General features: G+C 45.7%; 1 protein-coding gene across 2 annotated transcripts in view; it reads left to right on the top strand.

The window, feature by feature from the left end:
* The window catches only part of l(3)72Dn (UTP4 small subunit processome component l(3)72Dn), a 53,849-nt gene that overhangs the window by 25,046 nt on the left and 10,528 nt on the right, over positions 1-18,275 (top strand). For both annotated transcript variants that reach the window (XM_069337684.1, XM_069337683.1), the window contains exons 9-11: positions 3,943-4,013; positions 10,109-10,240; positions 13,955-14,089. In XM_069337684.1, coding sequence (XP_069193785.1) covers positions 3,943-4,013; positions 10,109-10,240; positions 13,955-14,089 — 338 coding nt within the window. The remainder of the gene's footprint in view (positions 1-3,942; positions 4,014-10,108; positions 10,241-13,954; positions 14,090-18,275) is intronic.

The raw sequence follows: 18,275 nt of genomic DNA, 5'->3' as shown, positions 1-18,275 counted from the left end.
ATGTGGAGGCATTGAGTGCCGGGGCTTCGTCTGGTGCGCTGACCTCGGCGACTCGGGCGTAGCTTGCGCTGTTGAAGTCCTTTGCGCCGATTCTCAAGGAGACGGTGTCTCTGTTCTTTGCTTCTCGCCTCACAAACCGTCAGGCTGTGCTCGCTCTTTTTTTGTATTCCACTTGGGTCCAGGCTCTTAGGTTTTCATTGCCGTTTTGTCTGTTGCTGTTTGTGGAAACTGCTCTCATGCATTTTCTGCGGGGAGCTTCGTCTAGTTCTCATCCTGTGTCGGACTTGTTGATTCTCCAGGGTGGCTGTTCTCGGCTTTCTCGGAAGGGTGGTGCCAGGGGCTCGGGGCTCTGCTGGTTGAGGTGGGCCATTGGTTCCAGCTTCTGACCAGGCATTGGAGCTGACATCGTCTGGTCTGTGCATTGATCGCTCTGTTCGTTGGTTGGCTTCTCATACGGGGGCATCGGTCCCTTCGCGGTTCGCCCTGTTGACGGATCGATGGGGAGGGGGAAGAGCAAGCTCTCGCTGTTTGTTCACACTTGGTCCCACGATTTGTGGGCGTTTCGGGTTGTCTCCACTGGCCTGTGGTGGCATTGGGCGGCTCCTCCTTCAGGAGTTTCAGGGCTCGCAGGCTTCTTCCCCTGCGCTCCATCAGCTTATCTCAGAGCGTTTGGGCGTGGTCAAAACGACCCCGTCCCTGAGGTGGGTTTTCCACGTGTTTCCACAGTGCTGAAACAGGACTGTGTGGATCTGAAGATCATGCTGGACTTGTCCCGTCTGAACCCCTGGATTCCTTGCTCCTCGTTTTGGATGACAACTCTGTCTTGGGTCTGGCTTCTCTTGGAGCTGTGTGCCTGGATGGTGTTCCTGGACCTTAGGGACATGTATTGGCACGTTCCTGTTCATCTGGGGTTCAGGGACTGGTTTGGTTTCATTGTGGGGCATCAGGCTTACCACTTTCGTTGCCATCCATTTTATCTTGAATCTGGCACCTCGCATATTCACACATCATACCCAGGTTGTGGTGACCCGTCTGTGTCTGCTAGGGGTTCAGGTTCTGGCCTACAGCGATGACTGGTTGGTGTGGGCTCCCAGTTGGTCTGTTTGTCTGCTTGCCAGACAAGCAGACAAGCAGACCACAGAGCAGAACCACACCCTGTCCACTCAGGGGTGTGGTTCTTTTCCAGGTTGCTGGGTTCGGGTTCCTGGTTCCAGTCTCATCTGGTTCCATCCCAGGCTCTGTCCTAGATGGGTCTTGTGTGGGACTTTAGGACCATTTCCTTGTCTCTCCCTCTGGAGTCGTTGCTGAGGCTTCGGCATTGCCTTTTTTTTTTTGGAGGGGGTGGGGGGTTGTTGGGTCATTTGACTGTTGCTCGAGCAGTTATGTAGGAGTCTGAACTTCGCTGTGCCGGTTTACCCACCGGGTCGGGTCTGACTTCAGCGTCTGTTCTGGTTTCTTTGGAGGCCTCCCTTCCGTCTCTCTTGCGATCGCTGGGTTCGGCCTCCGGGGGGGCCTTGCATCGGTTGCTGCATCACTGGTTTCCTCTTCGTTTTTTTTAAGGGTTCAGTGCCGTGGCGCCTCCTTGAGCCCTCGCTCGATGTGTTTACGGGTGCCTCGTCTCCGGCTGGGGCTTTGTGGCCAGTGCTCGCCAGGCTGGCGAGGGGCGGTGGGGTCCGTCCTTTTGTCGGGCACACAATCATAATCAGGTCGCTGGTTCCGTTTCCATTTTTGATGCTCATCCTCCGAACTGGATGGCTTGGGTAGACCCCAGGGGGGGGGGGGGTACGGGGCTTTCTCTTGCTGCACAGACAGGCAGTGCGGCAGTGAGGTGTAACATTTGCGTGTTTCCTTAAGTTGTAGGGTGAGTTTTGCCTCCCTGTTCGGTTTTTGGTCGTATTTTCTTACCCAAGTGTGGTATTTTTGTTACGCCTACCTTTCTGGGTGCCAGTCCCGTCGATGGCAGACATAAAATGCCCCCAAACACATGGGGGGGGTTTCTATTGCTCCCTTTGCCTCTCTGAGGGGGGCCAGGTTCTGGCTCGTGGTCTCTGGTAGGCTGAAATCCAATTGACCGATGCCCCGGATAACACATATCAACCTGATAGCACCAGGGAGCCTCCGGGGCTCACCCGGAAAATGACTGTTTTTGTTGTTAAACATTTGCTAACTGGAACAAAGTTCCAAGTAGCACGGGCTATGGTGAGCCCGTAGTGCCTTCGGAAAATGACGTTTCATTACATTCAACGTTTGTTTTTTTGAAGGTGAAGTTTACATAATAACTATTCAATACTTAGCTTTCTGTGGTAACCCAATACAATACGATAGAACCTCAAAAATCCAGATCTCGGTCTAAGGAAAACCCCCTGAAAATTCAGAAATATTTTGCTACCAGAATAATACAGTATATGAATGTTTGGAACAAGCCGTTGGACTTTGATATGTGTACATTAAATCTTTCACCTTGAGCAGTAAATTTTATTTAAAAAATATGACATTTTGTTTTGACAATTTTTGCTCTGCTTACTGTATATTGTATTGTTGACCAGACCACACACTAGAAATTGAAGGGACGATGACGTTTCGGTCCGTCCTGGACCATTCTCAAGTCGATTGTGATGAGGACAGGTAGGGACAGGCATTAAATAGGCAAGAGAGAGCTGAGGAGGAAAGTCAGGTGTAGGGGATAGTAGTAATGAGAACAGCAGCAGGCCTATTGGCCCATACGAGGCAGCTCCTATTATAACCACCGGTTGGACGGACCGAAACGTCGTCGTCCCTTCAATTTCTAGTGTGTGGTCTGGTCAACATACTTCAGCCACGTTATTGTGAATCATCGCCTGTATATTGTACTGTATTATGTAAACTCTCTGATCTGGATAAATGTGTTCTAGAAGATGTCTGCTTAATTTGAAATCCTGCTAAAATGGCATTGTCACGAAATTTTATCACATTTTCTGAACCATTTTATATTTATATAGAAAATAATGTGTACACATTTTTTATATATTTTAATGCACCCTTGTTATAAAAAACACATGTAATGATATTTTATGGAAATTAAAAGAAGTGTTTAGGGTTCATGGAAATTTGTGAGCAAGGTCTCAGTAGCTCTCAGGGACCAGATTCACGAAGCAGTTATGCAAGTACTTACGAACGTGTACATCTTTCCTCAATGCTTGACGGCTTTGGTTACATTTATTAAACAGTTTACAAGCATGAAACTTGTCAATCAACTGTTGTTATTGTTATAAGCAGCCTCCTGGTGCTTCAGAGCTCAATAATTGTTCATTAATTGTAAACTAAGCCGCCAAAGATTGAGAAAAGATGTACAGGTTCGTAAGTGCTTGCATAACTGTTTTGTGAATCTGACTCCTGGGCCTCACATCTGGAGTCATTGTACTCACCTAGTTGTGCTTGCGGGGGTTGAGCTCTGGCTCTTTGGTCCCGCCTCTCGACTGTCAATCAACTGATGTACAGGGGCCAGATTCACGAAAGCACTTAAGCAAGCACTTACGAACGTTTACATCTTTTCTCAATCTTTGGCGGCTTTGTTTCAAATTATTAAACAGTTAATGAGCTCCGAAGCACCAGGAGGCTGTTTATAACAATAACAACAGCTGATTGGCAAGTTTTCATGCTTGTAAACTGTTTAATAAATGTAACCAAAGCCGTCAAACATTGAGGAAAGATGTACACGTTCGTAAGTACTTGCATAACTGCTTCGTGAATCAGGCCCCAGGTTCCTGAGCCTAGGACAGTCTTCATGTGAGTCTGTGAGTGACCTTGCTCTCCAGAAGTAGTAGTTCCTTTTCAAATTATTAGTTTGACTTTTATATACGTATTCAGGTATCATTAAGATAATGTTTGGCTTTGCCTTTGATTTGTATTTTGGATTCTGCAGAACACAAATTAGTTTTCATTGTATTTGCAAACTTTCCACAGGTGTGGACACGGTCCTTGTGTTGAGCTACTATCCTCCAAAGACTGTCATAAAGTTCCAAGCACTTCCCCATGTAAGTAGTGTGTGTGTGTGCGTGTTAATAATTTAGAAGATATTTCGGCTTCTGTAACAATTTTGCTGTACCCACAATAATACTAACATATTAGTACAGTGGATAGTTACAATTTAATTAGTATTGTTAAAGTGATGGCAGCACATTCAGCTTAAATGATTTCCCTGTACCATCTCTATACAGTATTATCGTAAACATGGAATATTCTCTTTGACGAGTAAATGAGCGATGCGGTGTGATGATTACCTTTACTGACTGTGTTCAGGTTGAGAATATACATAAGTAATACGTGCATGAATGATCCTTATAGTTCCTTATTTTTCTCAATGAATCTTTGCGGTATGTGATGCTACCTACCTTTATGCTGATGACTTTACTCAACTAAATAAAATGGAAATTTTATGGAAATAAAAAGAAATGCGTAAGGTTCTTCAACATTCTTCATATCTTATGGTCATTTTGCCCCCGTCACTTTACCTCACATTTTGCACTCAAATTTCCTTATCTTAGATCTTAATTGAGTCTCTTACTTTGGAGTACTTAGTCATGTTTTTATTAGAGTTCAGTTTTTGCCCATTAATGTACATTAAAGAAAACTCATACTACCTTACTTTGAGGGTTACCTTGAGGTGTTTCCGGGGCTTAGCGTCCCCGCGGCCCGGTCGTCGACCAGGCCTCCTGGTTGCTGGACTGATCAATTAGGCTGTTGGACGCGGCTGCTCGCAGCCTGACGTTTGAGTCACAGCCTGCTTGATCAGGTATCCTTTGGAGGCTTATTGCAATTGAGGTTTCAAAGTCTCAAATTGTGGAGTCCATAAACGTTCAGAATCTCTAAAGATTTAAAAATACAGTACAAGTAATAACACTTTATGCTATGCAGGCGATGAATCACAATAATGTGGCTGAAGTATGTTGACCAGACCACACACGAGAAGGTGAAGGGACGACGACGACATTTCAGTCCGTCCTGGACCATTCTCAAGTCGATTTTGAATGGTCCAGGACGGACCGAAACGTCGTCGTCCCTTCACCTTCTAGTGTGTGGTCTGGTCAACAACACTTTATGCTAAATATGAAGAGATCTGGAGCTGGAAAACTGGTGGGAAGTTGGTGCCGTTGATGGCATTGCTGAGGCAGTACCTTCTTGAGGTTACCTCGAGGTGTTTCCGGGGCTCAGCGTCCCCGCGGCCCGGTCCTCGACCAGGCCTCCTTTTTGTTACACATCCCCAGGAAGCAGCCCGTAGCAGCTGTCTAACTCCCAGGTACCTGTTGACTGCTAGGTGAACAGGAGCATCAGGCTGAAAGAAACTGCCCATTTGTTTTTGCCTCCACCAGGGATTGAACCTGGAACCTCAGGACTACGAAGCCAAAGCGCTGTCCACTCAGCCGTTAGGCCCCTACCTCACCTTGAGGTGTTTCCCGGGCTTAGCGTCCCCCGCGGCCAGGTCGTCGACCAGGCCTCCTGGTTGCTGGACTGATCAACCAGGCTGTTGGACCCAGCTGCTCGCAGCCTGACGTATGAGTTACAGCCTGGTTGATCAGGTATCCTTTGGAGATGTTTATCGAGATCTCTTTTGAACACTGTGAGGGGGGTCGGCCAGTTATGTGTAGTGGAAGCGTGTTGAACAGTCTCGGGCCTCTCATGTTGATAGTTCTCTCTTGAACACTGTGAAGGGTCGGCCAGTTATGTTCCTTATGTGCTGTGGAAGCTTGTTGAACAGTCTCAGGCCTCTGATGTTGATAGTTCTCTCTTGAACACTGTGAGGGGTCGGCCAGTTATGTGTAGTGGAAGCGTGTTGAACAGTCTCGGGCCTCTGATGTTGATAGTTCTCTCTTGAACACTGTGAAGGGTCGGCCAGTTATGTTCCTTATGTGCAGTGGAAGCTTGTTGAACAGTCTCAGGCCTCTGATGTTGATAGTTCTCTCTTGAACACTGTGAGGGGTCGGCCCGTTATGTCCCTTATGTGTAGTGGAAGCATGTTGAAGTCTCGGGCCTTTGATGTTGATACAGTACAACCTCGATTCAACGTACCTTGATTCAACGAATCTCCAGTTAGTTCGCACACTTTTCAGGCCGGATTTACTCACCCGATTCGACGAACAATGGTTCGCCGAAGCGGGGGATGTTCGGATTTGCTTACGACGTCCAGACAGAGTTCACAGATTGGTGGAAAACTTTCACATTCTTTCACAGATTACAATTATTAATTCCTTCATATGACAAGTTGGATCACACAAGTGGACCACAAGTGGTCCACAAGCTTACGATATTGGGACAGAGTTCACAGAGTGGTTGAAAACTGTCTCATTCTATCACAGATTACAATTAATAATTCCTTCATAAGACAAGTTGGATCACACAAGTGGACCACACAACAAGTGAATCATATGAACCAAACACCAGCCAGAGTCGTCCACACAAGTGAACGAATGAGTTTCAATGATTTTCGTTCACCGATTGGTCGCACACATATCTTTGTAAATTAATTCAAAGGTTGAAGCGTGAATAGTTAGCTAATGTGTTGAAATCTTATATACATTTTCTGTGATGAAACAAGACGAGTGAGGGTGAACACATAAGGGAATATTGTAGAGTAAACTTCACTTTACAGTGAGGTTTCACTCACTTTCGTCTGTGTTGTCATAGTTCAGTGACCCATGACTTTGAATGTTTCACATTAATAAATCATTTCTAAAACTGGTGTTTTAATAACTCTTTATTATCCTAATTAAACTAAACTAAATAAAACAAAAAATATACTGTAATATGATAGATATCTGTTAAAGTATTTGAGAAATTATTCACGTTATTGGCGGCACAACTCATGCATGAGTGGACGGGTCTAATCCCTGTCCACACACCACCATGCTTGTTTTGTACGATTTCGTCGCCACAGTTCGGTGATCTACGGCTTCGAAATAATAAAATTAATAAATCGGTTCCAAAATAAGTATTTTTTATAGGTCTTATTATCGTAATAATGTTGCTAAACTAAATATATAACCCAAAAATATATAATTTGATTTAAATCAAATATTTAAGAGAAATTTATGTTACTGGATCAGGCTTAAACACCAGCCTACTGAAGGGTGTACGTATAGACTTAGTCTGCGTTTGTACAGTATGCACCCAGTGCCCTTAGCTTTGTCTGCGATTGACGTACAGTATTTATCCGCCAGTGGAAGAATAATTGTGGAATTGACCATTTTTTACTACAGCTCTTTGGTTATAAAACAAAATGTCTCAGGGGCTTACTAATAGTGCCTTATTAATGCCAAAAATGAAGCAATATTTTGCAAGAACTAATAGCAGAAAATCAACCAGCACAAGAACAGCCGTACCCAGCACGAGAACAGCCGTACCCCAGCAAGAGAACAGCCATACCAAGTACGATAACAGCCATACCAAGCACGAGAACAGCCATACCCAGCACGAGAACAGCCGTACCCAGAACGAGAACAGCCGTACCCAGCAAGAGAACAGCCATATCAAGCACGAGAACAGCCAAACCCAGCACGAGAACAGCCGAACCCAGCACGAGAACAGCCGGACCCAGCACGAGAACGGCTGTACCCAGCACGAGAACAGCCGTACCCAGCACGAGAACAGCCGTACCCAGCACGAGAACAGCCGTACCCAGCATGAGAACAGCCGTACCCAGCACAAGAACAGCCGTACCCAGCACGAGAACAGCCGTACCCAGCACAAGCACAGATGTACCCAGCACTGGTACAACAGCCGTACCTAGCACGAGCACAGTTGTACCCAGCACTGGTACAACAGCAGCCAGCACCAGCTCAGATGCAGCTGAACCCACAGCAGCAGTGAGCATCAGCAAAGCTGATGCAAACATCTAAAAACATCGTGTGCGGCGTGAACAGTTAGAACAAGTGTTAAATTTAAGTGTGTACACAGTGTTAAAATTAAAGTTGCATTAATTTTAGTGTACAATAGTTTTCATGAACTGTATTGTAGTACTCAACATACAGCAGAACTACTTTTAATCAACACAGTGCTAACGGCATAATGCCCTGCAGTACGTATTTACTGTACAGCATTCACAAAGTCACGAAACTTCTAGATGGACATAACTACAACAATAAAGTAAATTTATGAATTACAGTATTTTTTAGTAGAGAAGTAATATATAGGTACAGTATGCAATATGATAATGCATTTTTATTGTGTACAAGAAAAAAAAGACACTGACACAAACGCCTCCTGAAGGTCACCTCTTGCAACGAATCCAACGCTCCAACGAACTGGGGTTGATCCCATATAGTACGTTGAATCGAGGTTGTACTGTACTTTTCTCTTGAACACTGTGAGGGGTCGGCCAATTATGTGTAGTGGAAGCATGTTGAACAGTCTCGGGCCTCTGGTGTTGATAGTTCTCTCTTGAACACTGTGAGGGGTCGGCCAGTTATGTCCCTTATGTGTAGTGGAAGCGTGTTGAACAGTCTCGGGCCTCTGATGTTGAATAGTTCTCTCTCTTGAATACTGTGAGGGGTCGGCCAGTTATGTGTAGTGGAAGCGTGTTGAACAGTCTTGGGCCTCTGATGTTGATAGTTCTCTCTTGAACACTGTTATAGGTTGGCCAGTTATGTGTAGTGGAAGCGTGTTGAACAGTCTCGGGCCTCTGATGTTGATAGTTCTCTCTGGAACACTGTGAGGGGTTGGCCAGTTGTGTGTAGTGGAAGTGTGTTGAACAGTCTCGGGCCTCTGATGTTTATAGTTCTCTCTTGAACACTGTGAGGGGTCGGCCAGTTATATCCCTTATGTGTAGTGGAAGTGTGTTGAACAGTCTCAGGCCTCTGATGTTGATAGTTCTCTCTTGAAAACTGTGAGGGGTCGGCCAGTTATGTGTAGTGGAAGCGTGTTGAACAGTCTCGGGCCTCTGATGTTGATAGTTCTTTCTTGAACACTGTGAGGGGTCGGCCAGTTATGTCCCTTATGTGTAGTGGTAGCGTGTTGAACAGTCTCGGGCCTCTGATGTTGATAGTTCTCTCTTGAACACTGTGAGGGGTCGGCCAGTTATGTGTAGTGGTAGCGTGTTGAACAGTCTCAGGCCTCTGATGTTGATAGTTCTCTCTTGAACACTGTGAGGGGTCGGTCAGTTATGTCCCTTATGTGTAGTGGTAGCGTGTTGAACAGTCTCGGGCCTCTGATGTTGATAGTTCTCTCTTGGACACTGTGAGGGGTCGGCCAGTTATGTGTAGAGGAAGCGTGTTTATTAGAACTTGGTCAACCTACCTTAAGCTACCTTGGTCAACCTTGCCATATGTTGACCAATGTTTACTCGTGACTTGGTGCCATGCCTCCTATCTTGAGGTTATCTTGAGATGATTTGTGGGCTTTTTAGTGTCCCCGAGGCCCGGTCCTCGACCAGGACTCCACCCCCAGGAAGCAGCCCGTGACAGCTGACTAACACCCAGGTACCTATTTTACTGCTAGGTAACAGGGGCATAGGGTGAAAGAAACTCTGCCCATTGTTTCTCGCTGGCGCCTGGGATCGAACCCAGGATCACAAGTCCAGCGTACAGTCCGCTCGGCCGACCGGCTCCCTCACCCACAGTCACCCATGTCACCCACAGCTTTTGATTGAATTCTCAGTTCATTTTTGAGCATTTGTATTTTGCCGCTTGCCGAGTCAGTGCTCCTTTGATTGTGAGCCGAGGACATGGCTCACTGCGCTATGGAACTTATGTAGTCAAGATAGATCTTAATAAGAATACGTAGTTTTATAAATGAGGCGACATAATTAGTTTTTTAATTCTGACCCTGTAGATGTTTCCTGATAATGTTTTCTTAATGTTTAAAAGTCACGTTGCTTTGAATTTGAAATGTTTATTCTTTGGTATCGGTGTAATGTGCTAGATAATTGTTGGTATTGTAATTTTATTTCATTTGTGTTGTTACACTTTTAACTACTCACTCAAGACCTGTCTATGAAATGTTATGCACATTAGAAATGTTTTATTCAGAGCTTATTTTACTAGTCTTTATTATTTGCATAAGAAGAGGAATAGTCGGATGTTTGAAAAATACAGTTTTAACATGTTTGTAGCCGAAGTGTTTTTATTTCGTCCTTCAGCCTGGATCGATATCAGTTGCTGGAGAGGCAGAAAGTATTCTTCTTCGCTACAACGAGCACCTGGAGCTGTGGCAGCTAGGCAGCTCTGGTGAAGATGGTGGACCAACAGGACGATTCTTACCCATCTCTAAAGTAACTATATAGTCAATCATTTATGAATTTTTGTTTTTTTTTACCTTTACAAACATATAAGCTAGTATTTTAGCAGGCGATGAGTCACAATAACGTGGCTAAAGTATGTTGACCAGACCACACACTAGGAAGGTGAAGGGACGACGACGTTTCGGCCCGTCCTGGACCATTCTCAAGTCGACCATTCACAATCAACTTGAGAATGATCCAGGACGGACCGAAACGTCGTCGTCCCTTCACCTTCTAGTGTGTGGTCTGGTCAACAAGCTAGTATTTAAGTTTCTGCAGCTGTTGCGCTGCTAAATGGTTAAGCTCTTATTAATGCAGACACAATTTCTAAAACTAGAACTAGTTTGATTGATGTGTGAAATTCCACAAATAGTCAGTGCTCTATTACACCGAGCAAGAGTGAATTGGTGTTTGGTCTGGTAACAAATAATGTCATTGTTCTATTACACCGAGCAAGAGTGTATTGGTGTTTGGTCTGGTAACAAACATGTACTGTACCTGACGTACTGGAGGTGCTGCTGGTGGGTCATATTTGTTGCCTTGGAGCGGATACTTCTGTAATATGACTCCAATACTTTTCTAGATAACAAAACCTCTGAATGCTGTAAATATGCTTGGGAATGATTTGGCAGCATTGTTACAAATGTTCAAGTACTGAGAGTTTGACATGTATTTCGTAGATTGCTATAGCCATCTTCCAAAATTAGTTAAACACATTTATTATAACTTTTCGGTCTGGTGTGACCCACAGTGTTATATTCTACAAAAATGGCTACTATAATATTTTCCGTTGTAAAGTCCATAGTACAGTATATACAATTTTGAACCAGATTAAAACTAGATAGAAATTCACTGTATTGGTCTTGTCCTCACATGTGTAACCTACGAGCCTTCTTCCTATCTTGTAGCTTTTTGGAGATGTATTTTGGTTGGGGCTTGTACTCGTCTAGCTGTACTCATCTAGTTGTGCTTGATGTTGTTGAACTTCAGCTCTTTGGTCCTGGCCCTCTAGAGCCCAATAGCCCTGAGCCTACTGGGCTCTCTTATCATATCTACATTTAAAATTGTGTATGGAGTTTGCTTCCACCACATCACTGACTAATGCATCCAATTTGTTAACTACTCTGACACTGAATTTTGTTTTTAATGTGTATAGCTCATTTGAGCATTAACACTTTCGCTGGCCCAGCGGGTGACCCACTGCGCTCCTCAAGGTAGGCTGAGCGGTGCGTGTGAACCCACCACTGCCCACAAATGTTTATTCTTTTTTTAGATTTCTCGCCTCAATTTTCGTGCTACGTCATTCAATTTGGTGTCAAATTGTTCACAATAGAATGCCCTAACAGAATATGTGCATATAAGAACATACAAGTCTCACTTTCCTATACTTTCGACCTGCTGCACACTGCAAGGTTGGCTCAGAGCTCACCACCACGTAAAAATGTTTATTCTCTTTTCAACTTTCTGACCTCAATTTTTGTGCTACATCATTCAATTTGGTGTCAAATTGTTCGCAATAGAGTGCCGTAAAGGGATTTTTGCATATTAGAACATATAAGTCTCACTTTTTTATACCTTCGATGAAAATTCTATAACTTTTCTCTCATACGTGTTTTTTTCAATGCTTTTATCATGGATTGGCTCTGTTCTTGATCAGTATCCATCTGGAAGTCAATTTACAGCGTTTTTAAATTATTTACGCCTATTTGCGTTATCGGGCATTTTGGTTTTATGTCGCAACATGCGGCATCAGGCAGCAAAAGTGGTAAGTTTACACCTGTGTCCCCTTGTTTGTGTTCGGCCCATGCTAAATAGTTCGTCTTTGTCCACCCTGTCAATTCCTCTGAGAATTTTGTAGGTGGTGATCGTGTCTCCCCTCACTCGTGCCTTTCAGTGTTGGTGGTGACCGTGTCTCCCCTCACTCGTGCCTTTCAGGGAGGTTATATCTTGAGGTTATCTTGAGATGATTTCGGGGCTTTAGTGTCCCCGCGGCCCGGTCCTCGACCAGGTCTCCACCCCCAGGAAGCAGCCCGTGACAGCTGACTAACACCCAGGTACCTATTTTACTGCTAGGTAACAGGGGCATAGGGTGAAAGAAACTCTGCCCAATGTTTCTCGCCGGCGCCTGGGATCGAACCCAGGACCACAGGATAACAAGTACAGCGTGCCGTCCGCTCGGCGGACAGCACGGAAATTAAACCTCGGGATGTGAGGTTTAATTTCCGTAGCCTTTCCTTGTAACTTGTACCTCTCGGCTCTGGGACTTGTCTGGTGGTATACTTCTGAAGCTTCTCTAACTTTGTCTGATGTTTAACTAAGTATGGTCTCTAGGCTGGAGCTGCATACTCCAGGATTGGTCTGATATATGTGGTATACAAGGTTCTGTATGATTCCTTTCTCAAGTTTCTAAAGGCAGTTCTGATGTGTGCCAATTTGGCATATGCCAGTGATGATATCCTTTTAATGTGGGACTTCTGGGGACAGGTTTGGTGTGATATCACTCACCAGATCTTTCTACTTGACTCTTAAAGGATTTCACCTCCAGATGGTGTCTTGTGAGGGAGCCGGTCGGCCGAGCGGACAGCACGCTGGACTTGTGATCCTGTGGTCCCGGGTTCGATCCCGGGCGCTGGGGAGAAACAATGGGCAGAGTTTCTTTCACCCTATGCCCCTGTTACCTAGCAGTAAAATAGGTACCTGTGTGTTAGTCAGCTGTCACGGGCTGCTTCCTGGGGGTGGAGGCCTGGTCGAGGACTGGGCCTCGGGGACACTAAAGCCCCGAAATCATCTCAAGATAACCTCAAGATAACCAAGATTGTGTTTGTGCATGAAGGTCGTTCTCCGTGCTACCTTCACCTAATTTCATTACTTTACTATTACTTCAGTTAAATTGTAGTAGCCATTTTCTAGACCCCTTCAGATTGTCCAGGTCATTTTGTAGTCTCTTTCTTCCTTTGCCTTGATTCTTATCATAATTTTTACAAAATTCATGCCTAATTTTGTCTCCTGGTCGTAGAATTATCAAGAATGTGAGGCACGATTTACCATCCCTAAACCCATGTTGGTTGTGTGTTACAAAGCTCCTCTTCAGATGTTCTACGTGCTTTTTCCCCACACGATCTTCTCCATCATCTTGCATTGTAAAAAAGTTAAGGAAACTGGTCTGTAGTTCAGTACCCCTTGCCTGTCACCCTTTTTTGTATATTGGGACTACATTAGCTGTCTTCCAGCATTCCAGTAGGTCTCCTGTTTCCAGTGACCTGTTATACACCATAGAGAGTGGCACACTTAGTGCTTCTACACCTTTTTTTTTTTTTAGTATCCTCGGTGAGATTCTGTCAGGCCCAACAGCCGTTGTCTCCAACAGATTCCTTTTGACCTCATCACTGGTGAGCTCAAATTCCTCCAATTTCGCTTGGTTTGCCATCACCTCTCTCAGTACAGGGACTTCTTGCTCTTTTGTGAAGACCTCCTGGAATCTCTTGTTACATTCTTCACACACCTCCTTGTTATTCTCTGTGTATCTGTTCTCCCCTTTTCTCAGTTTCATCACATGTTCCTTCACTGCGGTTTTCCTCCTCATGTGGCTGTGAAGCAGTTTTGGTTGGGTCTTGGCTTTAAGACCCAACTTAAGACTAAGAAAAAATGTAGTTACAACAATATATTTGTATGAAGTTGTTTTAGAATTTAATTGATTGATTTCAGGATCGTGTTAAATTGCTTGAAATTGGCGCTCACGAAGATGAGGTGATAGAATGGTGTGCTGTCTCTCCTCAGTCTCTATGGATCACCTATATTGTAAAGGGAAACATCAGGATCTTTCAGTTTTACCCACCAAAGGTAAGATGCTCATATGTAGCATTGTACAGGTTTAGAAACATATGTACAGTAAATCTGTTTTCAGATATTTTCACAAATATTAAAAACTAATACAGTGGCACCTCGATTAACGAGCGGCTCTATCTACGAGCATATAGAGTAACGAGTGAGTCACTTGCAGAACATTTGTCTCTACTAATGAGCTTTTCCTCGATTAACGAGCGTTTTCGCTGGTTCTCGGACACCTTTTACGACAGTTTTGTTGTTGTTTCACAAGACGAGTTTTCCACATGACGAGCTCGGCGCCGGAACGGATTAAACTCGCTAATCAAGGTGCCACTGTATATCTTTCTGGGCTAACCTGTCAAACACACACCGACACTACGACGTTGGTACAACGTTCAAACAAGTTTTAACACCCCCTAACCAGTTATAACAACCAATATAGCAAGTTGTAACAACGTTCTAATATGTCATAAATACGTTAAGCCAAGTTGTAACAAGCGGAAAATAGAGACAGTTTCGGTTTGTGTTTCCAGGGAGCCCTCTCAGTAGCTTGCATCGGCTTTTGGTAATGATATGCTAAGGCCATTCATGATGCACCTGGACCCGGATTCACGAAGCTGTTACGCAAGCACTTACGAACGTGTAAATCTTTCCTCAATCTTTGATGGCTTTGGTTACCTTTATTAAACATTTTACAAGCATGAAAACTTGCCAATCAACTGTTGTTATTGTTATAAACAGCCTCCTGGTGCTTTGGAGCTCATTGTGTAATAATTGTAAACACAGCCAAAGATTGAGAAAAGATGTACAGGTTCGTAAGTACTTGCGTAACTGCTTCGTGAATCTGGCCCCCGGCTTCTTGGGACTATCTCTACACACTGAGGACAAGAATTTTTTTCCAGTGGTGTTGCCATCCTCAACTGTGCATGGGAAGCGAGTAGGGGATATAACTAGGCACTGGTGCGCTTGAGTCACAGCAAGTTACAGGCTCGGAACCAGGAGTTACTGTCAGGAATGGGGCGGTTCATTACATCCAATGTTCTATTTTGGTTTGGTGTTTCCACTTACTTTTCTGACCTTATTTAATACACTGAAGAGGATGTTATATGTATTATATATTTTGATCATGTAACATTGCTGTAAAAACAAACAAGACTCGGAAGGACAAAAATGTATTTGGATGTGTCTATGACAGTAGTGCCCATTACCTCGGCACCCAGAGACGAGGGATGTGTGCCTATGACGGTAGTGCCCATTTGCCCGGCACCCAGAGACGAGGGATGTGTGCCTATGACAGTAGTGTCCATTAGCCCGGCACCCAGAGACAAAAGATGCGTGCCTATGACAGTAGTGTCCATTAGCCCGGCACCCAGAGACGAGGGAAGGACATCCAACCCAATTCTGGAAGCCAAGCTGTACGGTGCCACCTTGAGTAAGGCAAAATAAAGCCCGTCCGCCTGTTTAGGTTGTACTTAGGGGTAACAATGACGACTACAGGGCGTATATTGACATAATAGACAATTAGAGAGTAGAAATTGCTACAATTGAATTTGGACAAAGTGGAAAAGTTAACCTAACCCTCTTAGGCCTAATACATGCTATCTGAGGCATAATTTAGTACATGTATATGCTATACTAGGCCTCGGAATATTTGTTTGGTTTTAGCTTAATTTTCTGAGGGAAGTCCCTTCGGCTCCCTGGAGCTATTGGGCTAATATGAGAATCATTAGACCGGGGCATTAGTCTATGGAGTTCAGCCTACTGGGGACGATGAGCCAGAACCTGACCCCCTCAGGGAGGCACAGGGAGCAAGGCCTTGGAAAACCCATCCCCTATGTTTTTTTTTTCTTATCTGCCATTGACTGGGGTTAAGCACCCAGAAGGGTAGGCATAAAACAGACCCCATGTGGTAAAAAAATTGCAATCGAAAACTGAACAGAGCGGTAGAACGCCTTGCAATCCCAGGGAAACAAGCAAATGTCACACCTTGTAGTCACGCCGCTCGTCCACGCAGCCCTCCTCTCCCTGAGAGGGGGAGGGAGGAGCCCCAGTACCCCCGCGCTGGCTACCTAGCACTCCAGTTCGTCAACCAATGCGAACCAGGGCAGACATCTTCTCTGGCGTCGCTTTCCATGCAGTGATTTGCCTTCTTGGTGTCCTCTGGGGTGTTGTTGTGTGTGGTGGCCAGGTGGTCCTCTAGTACCAGGGCTGCATGCGCTTAGGGTCATCCTTCCCTGGGCTCCCTGTGAGTACTGCCCTTGGGGTGTTAGGGTTCTCTTTCCTGGTACGTTCAGGAACCATTACCTTAGGGGTTTTTGCTGCTCGGCATTTGGGGCCAAACCCCAGCTGGCCCCTGTATCTTCATTGCAGATATGGAGACAAAACTGACGAACGTAATAGAGGATGCAATATTCCTAAGAGGATACCAAATAGTAAGAAAAGAAAGGGTAAACAGGGGAGTGGAGAAGAAGAGAAGCAGCTCTACGAATTCAACAACATGAGTTTTTTGGAGATAGAGTTTTTGTTTGAGGAGTTTTGAGGAGATAGAGATTTTTGTTGTAACTAACCAGCAAGACTTTGTACTTAGATGTGATAACAGTGGGGACCATGAAGAAAGCAGTAGGTGTTATTTACAAGCCTCCATTAACTATAGCAAGGTCATGGGAGGTATATAATAAATGCAATGAAAAATGCCCGAAGATAATTCAAAAGACAGCCACAAGGAAAGCCAGAGCAAATATCCTAATACAAATAATTTTACACGGGGGAGACATCTCCCGTCATGCAGGGTGCAGTCCCACCTCCACAGATCTCCAGTATCAGCTCTTGATACTGGTAATGGCTCAAAAGGGCCACCACTTACGGGCTATTCGTGCCCGTGTCACCTTTTGGCTGGCTTAATCTTTATCAATCAATCAATCTTAATCATTTTAACCACGGGGGAAATAGACTGGTCAATAAAGTATTCTCAGTGGTGGTGATCAACCAGCTACACTAGCCCTGGTGGTGGTGATCAACTAGCTACCTTAGCCCTGGTGGTGGTGGTGGTGATGGTGGTGGTGGTGGTGATGGTGGTGGTGGTGGTGGTGATCAACCAGCTACCCTAGCCCTGGTGGTGGTGGTGGTGATGATCAACCAGCTACCCTAGCCCTGGTGGTGGTGGTGATCAACCAGCTACCCTTGCCCTGGTGGTGGTGGTGGTGGTGGTGGTGATCAACCAGCTACCCTTGCCCTGGTGGTGGTGGTGGTGGTGGTGGTGATCAACCAGCTACCCTAGCCCTGGTGGTGGTGGTGATCAAGCAGCTACCCTTGCCCTGGTGGTGGTGGTGGTGGTGGTGATCAACCAGCTACCCTAGCCCTGGTGGTGGTGGTGATCAACCAGCTACCCTTGCCCTGGTGGTGGTGGTGGTGGTGGTGGTGATCAACCAGCTACCCTAGCCCTGGTGGTGGTGGTGGTGGTGATCAACCAGCTACCCTTGCCCTGGTGGTGGTGGTGATCAACCAGCTACCCTTGCCCTGGTGGTGGTGGTGGTGGTGGTGGTGGTGGTGATCAACCAGCTACCCTAGCCCTGGTGGTGGTGGTGGTGGTGATCAACCAGCTACACTAGCCCTGGTGGTGGTGGTGGTGATCAACCAGCTACACTAGACCTGGTGGTGGTGGTGGTGGTGGTGATCAACCAGCTACACTAGACCTGGTGGTGGTGGTGGTGGTGGTGGTGGTGATCAACCAGCTACACTAGACCTGGTGGTGGTGGTGGTGGTGATCAACCAGCTACCCTTGCCCTGGTGGTGGTGGTGGTGGTGGTGATCAACCAGCTACCCTAGCCCTGGTGGTGGTGGTGGTGGTGATCAACCAGCTACACTAGACCTGGTGGTGGTGGTGGTGGTGGTGGTGGTGGTGGTGGTGATCAACCAGCTACACTAGACCTGGTGGTGGTGGTGGTGGTGGTGGTGGTGATCAACCAGCTACACTAGACCTGGTGGTGGTGGTGGTGGTGGTGATCAACCAGCTACACTAGACCTGGTGGTGGTGGTGGTGGTGATCAACCAGCTACACTAGACCTGGTGGTGGTGGTGGTGGTGGTGGTGGTGGTGGTGATCAACCAGCTACCCTTGCCCTGGTGGTGGTGGTGGTGATCAACCAGCTACCCTTGCCCTGGTGGTGGTGGTGGTGGTGGTGGTGATCAACCAGCTACACTAG

The sequence above is a fragment of the Procambarus clarkii genome, chromosome 38 (genome assembly GCF_040958095.1).
Source record: "Procambarus clarkii isolate CNS0578487 chromosome 38, FALCON_Pclarkii_2.0, whole genome shotgun sequence".
Classification (NCBI taxonomy): domain Eukaryota; kingdom Metazoa; phylum Arthropoda; class Malacostraca; order Decapoda; family Cambaridae; genus Procambarus; species Procambarus clarkii.
Note: the sequence above shows the minus strand (reverse complement) of the source record. Positions and strands in the feature narration are given on the sequence as shown.